Below are 11585 nucleotides of genomic sequence, written 5' to 3' on the forward strand. Positions count from 1 at the left end.
CGCATGTGTATTGATATACAATAAATTCACCTAGTAGGGATTCGCATATTTTTGAGGATCTGCGCTACTTTCAGTGTTTATATACTTTGGTCACTAGCCCTATCTTGTTAACATCATTTACTTAAAACATTTGTCATTGATCTACCTGTTTCGAACAGACACTGTCAAGACAGTGCTATGGTAAAGTACACGGTTTCAGTTGAGGGTATTACGAAATCTTTCACATGTCAAAAATGTCAATGCCCAAACTGTCAGTTCGAAACATAAGTTTCAAATCAAAACGTCATTCTAGCCCAGCGAGCCATTTTACAGATGTTGTGTCAACACTGGCAAACCAGATGTTTTTTTTTTGTAAACATGTCAAACATCCTCCACACCCGGTGTGCATTATATTTACTTTTCATTGCATCATTAGAACATCGAAATCATGAATAAATTGTCGAAGATTTTTCAACCGGTTATATCCACTCCGACAGAAGCGATAGGGAAAAATCGTGAAATTTCATCGAAAAGTCAAAAGGTAGGGAAAACGAGCCGAACAATGTGATTCACTTCAACTACCAAAACTTTCACTCGAATTCGAAATCTATTGACCGCCAGTTAATGATCGAGTTGGGCCTGATCAGACCGGCAAACAATGGATTCTTCACCATTCTACCACTAGCCCAGCGTTCCATCGAAAAGTGTACCGGAATTGTGGATCATTACATGAAGAAAATCGGCGCCCAGAAGATCTCCATTCCCCATCTGACATCCATCGACTTATGGCAACAGTCTGGTAATTAGCCTGGCAATTAAATTGTTGGCATTTCAGTTGGATTTTAACACCAATTTCGAATGTAGGCCGCTACGGAACAACAAAATCAGAACTGTTGACCACCACAGATCGGCACGGTAAAATTTACGTTCTTGGACCGGTATTGAAATCCAGTGAACGTCGAGAGGAGTGAATTAACTGAAAAAGAATCTGATTTTTGTCTAGACATACGAGGAAGCGATCACATCATTGATGGCGAACATTGGACAACCAATCAGTTATCGACAACTTCCATTGAAAGTCTATCAGGTAAATGAACGGAACAGGTTGGCACATTTGATTCCTTGTCCTCGATTCCCTTCACAGTCTCGCCCTATTCAGTCATTTTTAGAGGGAACGATTGATACCAAATTGACATCCAATTACAGATCGGAAACAAGTTTCGCGAAGAGCAGAGACCTAAATTCGGACTGATACGCGCCAAGGAATTTCTGATGAAAGACAGTTACTCGTTCGACATTGATCGTTCGAGTGCGATCCGAACATACGAAGAATATGTCCAAACCTACACGGATCTCTTCCGAACGATCGGAACACCGACGAAAATTGGTAAGAGTTTGCGCAACCAATGAGACACACTCACATTAATCCAACCTCTCATTGAATCAGTTCAGGCCGATGCCGGGAATATCGGCGGCTCACTATCACACGAATTTCATGTTCCATCCGAAATCGGTGATGATACCCTCATGCAATGCACAGCATGCAGTTGGTCAACGAATCTTGAAGTGGCCGGTGATGTTTCAACTTGTCCGCAGTGTCAGGCAACGGTTAAGCGATGCAAAGGCATTGAAGTGGCACACACGTTTCTCTTGGACGACAAGTATTCAAAGCCATTGGGTGCAAGGTTCCTACATGCGAATGGTAAACCGACAACATTGACGATGGGATGCTATGGGATCGGTATCAGTAGGCTGATAGCTGCTTCGATTGAAAACCTATCGACAGAACGGGAAATTCGTTGGCCGTTCGTTTTGGCACCGTTTTCGGTTTGCATTATCCCACCCAAGCGAGGCAGTCGAGAAATGGAATCCGTGGCCCATTTAACGGACTTGGTTTATGGTGAACTGACCAAGACACAGGAACTTAGCGATGATGTTGTCGTTGATGACAGGACTGGATTAACGATAGGGAAACGGATGTTAGAAGCGAAAAGGTTGGACCATTTTGTGATTCGTGGCGCAGGTTTCCTTAACTTTCTCATCTGTCTATTCAACAGATTGGGCTATCCGCTGATTGTAGTAATTGGTAAAGACGCTGCTGGTGTCGATGGTAAATACGAGCTGCATTTCACCAACACAGAAACTGTAAAACGTCTGAGTTTCGACGAACTTCTTGGCGAAATTAGGAATGAAGTCAGTTCACATCGCTATCGGTAGTTGTTGTCAGCAGTGCCGAGGCACACTGTGTAGTCGCCAGAAGTCGAATAAATTTTGTTTTTATTGATCAAACCATGACAACATTTCTCAGTCTATCCGTCAGGTCAATCATTACGACATGTTTGACTATGACCGTCAGCAGCGCCTTAACGGCCGAACTTTTCCGCGAACATTCCGTTAGCACCGACAAAACGTGCGTCAACGATAGAAAGTAGTAACCGTTGACCAGCACCAGCCGCAACGATGCTGAATTCGTTTCGTTCCGGCTCCAGATCACTATCGGAATCATAAAGAATTTGGCTATTTTCGCCAGCGTCATCGCTTTGACCAGATGCACGGTGCCCAATCCTTTGGCTGTTCGATTCGGTACATTTGTCCACAGTTGAAAAATTAGCACGAGAAGCACATAGTCTGTGTGTGGAAAGAGGAGTTCTCATTGAATTTGGCTGAATTATTTGAAGTTATTTCACTTACCGATGGCGGTCAGGAGGAAGGAGAAATAGAATTCCTTCTCTGACGCGTACTCTACTTTGTTCAGCGGTTTGGGCACATCGATCCAAATTATGTACGACTCGAATAGCAGTTGAACTACCAGGACTTTAGCGTAGATCTGAAAATATTACAATTATGATTGAGATGGCGTGTCGATTCCTTACCAGGTCCAGGTCATTGTGTCGAGAGAAAACAGGGCTCTCGGCGCCTAAAGTTCTTAAAGACTTTTCTTGGTTCCCTGTTGTTTGACATGAACATTTCTTTGGTTCTGGAAAGTATCACTCATAACCGATACAGATCATCTTCAAGTTAAGCTATACGCTACTTTCAGACGTAGCCTCACTTAAGTTTCGTTTGTATGAAATTTTTTGGACGTGGTATGCACTCCTTAAGGTGGATGGCATTTCAAATGTCCTTGCAGATGATCTATTTCATGGAAGAACTTTTGATGTAGTCGGAATGAAGTAGGTATAAGAGTTTCCCCAAGAAGTGTCCCTGAAAATTCATCTACTTTTAAGGCGGCCATGATCCGTGTGTCCAGGAGCCTGAGATATTGCCAACGAAACTCATGTGTGCCCAAAAAGGGATTTTTTAAAAAGTTTTTTCTAGATCAATGAAAGATACGTTGGCTATAATTTGGGATACTAGTGCTGGTGTTTCTTGCACAGACATTTCATCACTACTTCCCCTCCTTCCATTTCTGTTCAAGGATTATGGAAAGTTCCACTTTTGGGACCATTTTTCCTATTAAAATTGTAATTTACTTTTACGGAACCTTTTTCGCTTCTGGCCCCGTTCCTCGATGAAATTACTTTTTAGCCCCGTACGAAGTACTGGGGGCTTATAAGATTAATATGCCGTTTGTAACACGTCGAATTGGAAGCAGACAGTAAGGGCAAAGCATTTGGTTATGTTCATAGATGACGAATCCGCAATAAAAAAAATGTCCGTCCGTCCGTCCGTCCGTCCGTCCGTCCGTCCGTGATAGAGGGGGGCTAGAGTAAATCACAACCTTTTTTCAAAATTCTTTTTTTCCCCGATTGGTATCGACAAAAGTAAGGTCAAGTTCGAAAATGGGCATGGTAGGGTCGGCCCTTCCAGAGCTAGGGCCCTATAGGTGTTTTTCAGTCTTTCGACGATATCTACCGAAATACGCACGCAATAGCTGCTTGTGATATATCAAATGAAAGGTATTGACGAGTAGAACAAAGTTGCTGAACATTGTTTTTGGGTAAGATGCAACGTGGGCTTGTTGGGAGGGCTCAAAGGTCGTTACTCGGCCCTAAGTGTTTTTTGCACATAAATCGAGTAAATCTCATCCGATTTTGCTAGTTTTTGTTTCATTTGAGAGATAATTGAATACCGAAAAGAACGTGACGAAAAAAGTTTCAAATTAGGGCCCTTGGACTAAGGCCGCTACTCGGCCCTAAGTGTTTTTTGCACATAAATCGAGTAAATCTCATCCGATTTTGCTAGATTTAGTTTTTTATGGAGTCTAATTGAATACCGAAAAGAACGTGACGAAAAAAGTTTCAAATTTGGGCCCTTGGACTAAGGCCGCTACTCGGCCCTAAGTGTTTTTTGCACATAAATCGAGTAAATCTCATCCGATTTTGCTAGTTTTTGTTTCATTTGAGAGATAATTGAATACCGAAAAGAACGTGACGAAAAAAGTTTCAAATTAGGGCCCTTGGACTAAGGCCGCTACTCGGCCCTAAGTGTTTTTTGCACATAAATCGAGTAAATCTCATCCGATTTTGCTAGATTTAGTTTTTTATGGAAGGTAATTGAATACCGAAAAGAACGTGGCGAAAAAAGTTTCAAATTTGGGCCCTTGGACTAAGGCCGCTACTCGGCCCTAAGTGTTTTTTGCACATAAATCGAGTAAATCTCATCCGATTTTGCTAGTTTTTGTTTCATTTGAGAGGTAATTGAATACCCAATGGAAAGTTGGCAAAAAATTTTGGGTTTCTAAAATAATGTCGTAAATTGTTGGTTTTATTTGAAAGGTACTTCGTACGGGCTTTCGTAATTGCGCTATGCGCAATTTTAAAAATGAACAGCTTCAGTAAATTTGACAATGCGCAACTTGACTTGCATTTTGGTAACATACGCATTAGAGGGTTGTAGACGTATTAGGGTTCCGGGCTTATTAGGGCTACGGACGTATAATGGTTGCGGACGAAGTTGGATTACGGGTTGTACGGGGCTAGGTCGCAGCAAACGCTCCGACTGTTCTGATGCCTTGTTTGACTCTGTTTATGGTATAACCTCAATGTCTAATCCTGACATTCCTACTACTTCATTGTTTTAGACACTGGTCATTTTTGCCATTTGTTGTCACTTTTTAAGCTAACAAGTTTTTTTAAGAAGTTTGAAGTCACCAGAGGTCAGTTACTAAAAATAAGTGACGTCTTCATATGACCCACTGTCTTTCCTATTGTAGAACTATAGAACTGCATTTCAGACAATTTCTACCCTCTGAATTCTATATTGCCGTGAAGAATCGCCAAAGTCGAATCGCCAAAAAAAAAATGTTGGCGTTTCTTCACATTTTGTCGTTTCTTCACACTTTGGCGATTTTTCTTGGTAGTTCTTCACACTTTGACGATTTTTTTTTGGCGACTACAAAAATTCTCAAAAATTGACAAATCGCGAAAAAAAATCACTAAAGTGGGAAAAAAAGACAAAATGAAAAAAATCTTTAAAATTTAAATTCATTCTTCAGGAAAATATTAGAGTTTGCATTATATATCTATCTTTGGATTTTTTTTTGTTATGATCATGATTTCAAAGTCTTGAAAGACATCGAGTACAAAGTGATTTATCGGGCCTTAGATGAGTAATTGTGACTCTAGGCGTAGGCCTAGTGCACAATACACACAGTAAGCCTTCTTATAAAGCACTTTGCATCGAGATTCGTAGAACCTTTTATGCAACAGAGGCATCTAAAGTCCGCAGATTTCGAAAATTATGATGCTGAGCTGAGTTGCATAAAACTAGCGCCAGGATCCTGAGATCGCGCGCTACACACCGGCAGTTTGTTTTAGTAAGATCCGACTAGTTGAAATTTAGTTATTTATTACATTGAGTGCGAAGTACTCTAGATGTGTCTAGACGAGGGCGATGCACCTGTTCATTCGGAAGCGATCTCAATAAACGGTAGATAAAAAATTGAAAAACGGAGATAAAAAAGGATGGTAATAAACGACCGATAATTTAACTCAATACTACCGATAAAAAATAATAAACTACCAATAGAAATGAGATACATGTCCACCATTTAAGGCGGAGTATTTCTCTGTCTGAAATTTATTTAGCGTGTTATTTTGTAAAAGGACTAATTATGAGACGGTGCGAGAGCAAAAAAAATAACTCCTAAGTTACCGACACCGTTCCGGCGCCCGGCTCGCATTGCGGCCCTTCGCTTCGCTCCGGGGCAATGGGCCGGATCGCTCGGCGTGTTAAAACACTTTTTATGTACAATGAAAATTGGTATTCATTTCGGAAAATGAATTCTGTAGGGATGAACTAAACTACTGCACGTTACATTTCGTAAAAGGATGAATTCCCTAGGAACCAACAACACGCTTTTATGGCGAGAAGAAAGTTAGGAATTGAGTTAAGTTGGATCTCAACTCAAACCTGCAAGGTTTTTTATGATTCAATTCTGCGATTTTTATCTGCAAATTTTGTGTATTTGTTTTCGCAGTTTGAAAGGGCGATTTTTTTCGCGGGTTCAAACCTACGAAATTTTTATTTGGCAGTTTCTATGCTGCGAATTTTTTGTAATTCCAAAAATCACTAAAAAGTGATATAAAATGATCGTCATAACTACTTGACTATAATGTAGAATCCACAGGTTCAAGTTCGCCTGTACTTCACATACATACCTTGGCAATGGTACAACAGAATCGCCAAGAAAAATCGACAAGGTGTGAAGAAACGACAAAAGAAAAAAGTCAAATAATTGGCGTTTCTTCACACTTTGGCGATTTTTCTTGGTGGTTCTTCACACTTTGGCGATTTTTTTTGGCGATTTGACTTTGGCGATACTTCACAGGAATGAATTCTATCGATAGCTAAGGTAACAGCATGTAAGTTTAGAATGGATGCACATTTAGTATAACTAATTGTGCATCAACTTAGAGACATCTACAATTATTCTAGCAAATTGTGCATCATCTTAAATGGATGCACATTTAGTTTAACTAGACTTGCTAGACTAATGGTAGGTGCTTCTAAGTTGATGCACAATTTGCTAGACTAATTGTAGGTGCTTCTAAGTTGATGCACAATTAGTTACCCTAAATGTTTCATTCAATCGATTGTGCATTGTCTTAGGTGAATCGATTGAATCAAATGTGCAATCCCCTAAGACGATGCACAATCGATTAGGTCGAATGAGATTAACACAAGACGGTGCACAATTGATTAGATCAGACGTAAATTCGCATTAAAGTTTACACACTGAGGAAGTTATCTTTCTCTACTATAGATAATGTTTTACCAAATTAATAGGAGTAAAAGATGTGTATATCGAAAATGTGATAAATCTTTTAACATAGTTGAAAAGTTACTGCTGACTCGGTAATACTTTGAACACAAATTTCTGGGCGATAATTCCTCAATTTCAGATAGCTGGGTGATAATTCCAAATTCACTGGGCAATAATTCCTCAATTTAAAATAGCTGGGTGATAATTCTAAATTTACTGGGCCGCAATTCCTCAGCTTTAACTAGCTGGGGAATAATTACCAGATAGCTGGGTGATAATTCCTGGGCGATAATTCCCCGGGTGAAAGTTCCCAGTTAGTCTGGGTGATAATTCCTGGGTGATAGTTCCCTGGGTGATAATTCCTGGGCGAAAATTCCCCGGGTGATAATTCCCATCGAGCTGGGTGATAGTTCCTGGGCGATAATTCCCCGGGTGATAATACCAATTAATTTTTGAAAAAATCTGTCTGGGCGATAATTCCCTGGGCGATAATACCCGTCACCAACCCTAATACTGGTTCCATTCCGACTCCTCGAAAAAAAACTTCTTCCGTGAAATATCGGTAATGAGCCACACTATCCAGAACAGAAGAAGTTTTTCAAAAATATCTTGCAGCTTCAGCGATATTCGGACTTTAAAGAGGTTTCCATATGAATGGTTTTGACGGCTTGGAAAACAATTTTCCATTTTCCAGAAAAATTTTTTTGTTCCACAACTTTTCGTGGCGAACAAAGATCTTAAAAAAAAATTGGACGCACGTAATTACACAAGTACGGGGTAGGGTAATCTCGCACACCACACAAATTCATGGAGTGCGAGATTCACATCTAAGTGGTGAATCTCGCACAGTCATGACTTTTCGTTACATGTCGTAAAAGGACGCATACTATGATCGCGTGTGCGAGATTCCCCGACACCACAAGTACCTAACACTGACCAAGACTTGGAAACTGAAATGTTGATTAAATTAATTGACTAACTTAAAATTTCGAGGGGGAACAACAACAATAGGAACAACAATCCTCATATTTTCCCACCATTCGCTCTTGTTGTTTCCCGCTCATAAAATTGCCACACAAACGAACCACCGAAAGTAACTTTGTAGGCTTGGCATTTATCGAAAATTCAACACCGAAGTCTTCAACGTATTTCTCTACCTGACATGACACTACGACTGTCTACTCTACACGCTTAGGCACTGCACAAATTAACTCGATGTTACATTAGCTAATGAATCGATGTTGAAACCCGATTGAACTTAGGTAAATTGGGCGTCCGTACTCACCTTAAACGTTGTATTGTACATCACATGTCTAAACGCTGACTGTGACAACAGCACCAAATCAATCAGTATGATAATCGGTTCGAATTCAATGTATTTGTCAGCGATCTGCTTGCATGCCACCTGGGAAAGGAAAGAACTTCGGCTGTTACTACCATCTCGTTTACTTAAACACAAGACGGGCGACATACACAGCTCATAATTTTCAGCACCGATGAACTGTACTTCTTATGCAACTCTTTGACTGGTGCTCCACAATTGATGCAAACATAATTGAGTCGGTGATCGATGTCCATGATTGGGGTGGGTTATTAGGTTCACAGTCCGCACTGAATCCACCGTCTTTTGTTGTTGTTTGCAAAGAGAAATTTTTCTTCTTTTTCGGTTTGTCACACAAAGAAGTCTGGGTTTTATCAGCACTTTTTTGTCGCGAGATAAGAGAGTCACGGGACGGGTAGCATGGAAGTCATTGTTCGATGGATATAATGTCACGTTTCAAGCGGAATGCGAAGAGTAGAGAAATCAATTCCTTTTCAAGTTTAAATAGATCGTTTTATTCAGAGGTAAATATACATCTTAGCATGACTGAACTGTACAACAATAAGAAGAAGAACTAAAAATAATAGAAATACAGCGCAGGGTGTCGCTATACGGACAAAACGAAACTTTTTTTCTCAAACCAAACAAGTTAGACGATTCCAAGAGTAAACATAAAACTAATAGAAAATTAAGAAAACAAAAATTGTTTCCGGATGCAATGCCACAGTATCCGTTGCGCACATACAAATACTGGATTCCTCTCCCTCATCGTAAATATTTAAACTTTTTCCTCCAACAAATCCCACTGTGCAGCATTGCATTTCCCTTCAATTTCCTAACAACATCTCGCCGAAGAACATCATTAGTGTTCTGCGGGCGGTTCAAAGCCAGCCAAATCGATAGGATTGCCCCATTCTCTAGCCATGATAAGAATGGTATTTGCGTGCATTCTGGGACCGATCAATGGATTCATTTGGGCCATGTAGCAGCACAGCCAACTGTTTTTCGATGCGAGAAAAAAAAAATTGGGCAACATCAGTCATATGAGACGTTATGGATTGACCTTCGACAATACTTACAAGAGCCAGCATGTTGCTGCCGTCAGCATTAGTACGCATTGGACAATTCTGAATGGAAAAGAAGGAAAATTTGATAGGTCAATTTGCCAGTTTTGTTGCGGAGAGCGGAGCAGCTGTTTTTCTTTTCTCTCATCTTTTGTTCTGTTGGAAAACTTTTCAACAAAAACAAAAATGACTCACCCGCGATTTGGTCCTTTTGGAGCTAGGAATGGCAAAACGATGCCAACAACGCCCCATAATGCGGTAAAGATGATGACTGGTACAACGCCCATTGTTTCAGATTACAGCGTCCGCGAAGATCAAGACGAAAAACTTGTGTTTTTCTGAAGCAGAAGTGATACGGAAAAATCGATTGGATAGTCCAATGGTAAAACGTCAATCACGGGATTTTGACAGTTTACTCGTGAGAGGGTCTTTTTTTGTGTGAACGTCATTCATTTTATCGATGTCGATCATGTCGACATTTTTAGAGAAATTGGGGACTGTTCACTTCGGTGAACATTAATTGGTTATATGGTTGTTTATCAAGGATAGAAGATGCAAGGTTCTGAAAGAACAGGTTAGGACACTTACGAAGGCGGGTGAAACACAAATCTTGACAATTTAGACATGCATATTGTTCGAAAAGTCAACTTGAAAATATTTTTAGACCCGTACGAAGTACTGGGGTCTTATAGGTTTACGCATACGTTTGTACCACGTCGAATTGGACTCCCTGAGTAAGGGGAAACCTATTGTGGTTGTCTAGAGATGCCAAATCCGCGAGAAAAAAAATGTCCGTCTGTCCGTCTGTCTGTCTGCACGATAACTTGAGTAAAACGCATCCGATTTTGAATCGACCCCTCCCGAGCTGTGGCCCAATAAGTGCTTTACGGTTTTTCGAAGATATCTCCGGACATTTAAACGTTAAACTTGTAAGTGATACGTCAAATAAAAGGTATTTACAATATTGATCGACAAAAAAAAAGTTTATGGAAATCGGATGACCGACTCGTGAGTTAGACCCCTTGGTGTGGAACAGGCACAGGGCGGCAAGCAGTTTTTGCTTGTAGGTCGGCCACATTTGAACATATGTCGTCTGTTTTAGCTTTATTAGATAGGTATTGACCGTACCAATCAGGGAAATTTTTTTTTATGAAATTATGTTCTCCGGAGCGTGAGCTAGGTCTCTTGGAGTGAGCTCTTATCTGGCTACTCGGAAGTACAGTGAACGTGGTGTATTTTGACAATATCTCGAGTAAATTTTGACCAAATTTCATGAATTTTTTTTTTGTTTGAAAGGTATTAACGAATGTAAAGCGTCGGTACTATTTCCGGTCTCCTAACAAAATGGCTGCCGGCGGCCATATTGGATTTTATTAAAAGTGATATCAAGTGGGAAAAATGATGCTTAGAGAGTTTCTGTTAACATGGAAATAATGTGTTAAGTGTGAGGGGTTTCAGGGATTCCATATATGGACATCTATATATACCTATATACAGCTATATTGAGCTATATACAGGCATATAGAGCTATATAATAGCATATTCCTCTGTGAAATGTTTATTTACAGTGAAATATAGGTAAATATAGCGGTATATAGCTGTTTAAATAGGAATTTATGAAATTTGTCTTCGTACGGGGCTGTCTATATTGCCTCCGGCAATTTAGTTGTATATGATAACAAGGCAAAGAGTGGATAATGTAACTGATTTTAAAGGGAGAATAGTTTTTCAGCAGAGAAGAAAATGAAGTAAGAGAAATGAAGAGTTTCACATTAAAGGCTTTTGATACGAATAGGTGTTTCGTACGGGTCGGCGTTAGCTATGTTTTTTTGTTAAGTTGAAATCGTCATATAAAATTTTCCACGCCTAGTTGGCGCTACAGGAAAATTTTGATTTCACCGCCTTCGTGATCAACTCGGAAGTGTCTTAACCTGTTCTTTCAGAACCTTGAGAAGATGTAGGAAATTCCAACTCGCTCCAGTTGGAATCTCCTATTTCTCCCAGTGGTGAAGTC

The 11585-nt window shown here is 40.1% G+C and overlaps 3 protein-coding genes across 3 annotated transcripts; 1 reads left to right on the forward strand and 2 right to left on the reverse strand.

Moving 5' to 3' along the window:
- Positions 1-372: 372 nt before the first annotated feature.
- LOC119074389 (probable proline--tRNA ligase, mitochondrial) lies at positions 373-2271 on the forward strand. Its single transcript, XM_037180508.1, has 7 exons — positions 373-520; positions 601-778; positions 844-917; positions 983-1066; positions 1186-1366; positions 1427-1973; positions 2037-2271. The coding sequence occupies exons 1-7, from the start codon at positions 428-430 to the stop codon at positions 2194-2196; spliced, it is 1317 nt and encodes a 438-aa protein (XP_037036403.1). The 5' UTR covers positions 373-427; the 3' UTR covers positions 2197-2271.
- LOC119074390 (protein ARV1) lies at positions 2240-8877 on the reverse strand. Its single transcript, XM_037180509.1, has 4 exons — positions 8660-8877; positions 8472-8591; positions 2671-2806; positions 2240-2607 (listed from the first exon to the last, which is right to left on the reverse strand). The coding sequence occupies exons 1-4, from the start codon at positions 8762-8764 to the stop codon at positions 2264-2266; spliced, it is 705 nt and encodes a 234-aa protein (XP_037036404.1). The 5' UTR covers positions 8765-8877; the 3' UTR covers positions 2240-2263.
- Positions 8878-8998: 121 nt separating this feature from the next.
- On the reverse strand, positions 8999-9985 carry LOC119074391 (V-type proton ATPase subunit e 2-like). The gene is made up of 3 exons (XM_037180510.1): positions 9767-9985; positions 9587-9634; positions 8999-9505 (listed from the first exon to the last, which is right to left on the reverse strand). The coding sequence occupies exons 1-3, from the start codon at positions 9856-9858 to the stop codon at positions 9370-9372; spliced, it is 276 nt and encodes a 91-aa protein (XP_037036405.1). The 5' UTR covers positions 9859-9985; the 3' UTR covers positions 8999-9369.
- Between the last annotated feature and the right edge of the window lie 1600 nt (positions 9986-11585).

Source organism: Bradysia coprophila, unplaced genomic scaffold (genome assembly GCF_014529535.1).
Source record: "Bradysia coprophila strain Holo2 unplaced genomic scaffold, BU_Bcop_v1 contig_151, whole genome shotgun sequence".
Lineage (NCBI taxonomy): Eukaryota > Metazoa > Arthropoda > Insecta > Diptera > Sciaridae > Bradysia > Bradysia coprophila.

Coding starts and splice junctions, on each gene's coding strand:
- LOC119074391 (XM_037180510.1), bottom strand. CDS start 9,858: ATGGGCGTTGTACCAGTCATCATCTTTACCGCATTATGGGGCGTTGTT. Junction 9,635..9,766: donor CCAAAAGGACCAAATCGCGG/GTGAGTCATTTT, acceptor TTTTCCATTCAG/AATTGTCCAATGCGTACTAA. Junction 9,506..9,586: donor GCAGCAACATGCTGGCTCTT/GTAAGTATTGTC, acceptor ATCGAAAAACAG/TTGGCTGTGCTGCTACATGG.
- LOC119074389 (XM_037180508.1), top strand. CDS start 428: ATGAATAAATTGTCGAAGATTTTTCAACCGGTTATATCCACTCCGACA. Junction 1,367..1,426: donor CGGAACACCGACGAAAATTG/GTAAGAGTTTGC, acceptor TCATTGAATCAG/TTCAGGCCGATGCCGGGAAT. Junction 1,974..2,036: donor CGGATGTTAGAAGCGAAAAG/GTTGGACCATTT, acceptor TCTATTCAACAG/ATTGGGCTATCCGCTGATTG.
- LOC119074390 (XM_037180509.1), bottom strand. CDS start 8,764: ATGGACATCGATCACCGACTCAATTATGTTTGCATCAATTGTGGAGCA. Junction 8,592..8,659: donor TGCTGAAAATTATGAGCTGT/GTATGTCGCCCG, acceptor TTCCTTTCCCAG/GTGGCATGCAAGCAGATCGC. Junction 2,807..8,471: donor TGTACAATACAACGTTTAAG/GTGAGTACGGAC, acceptor TAATATTTTCAG/ATCTACGCTAAAGTCCTGGT.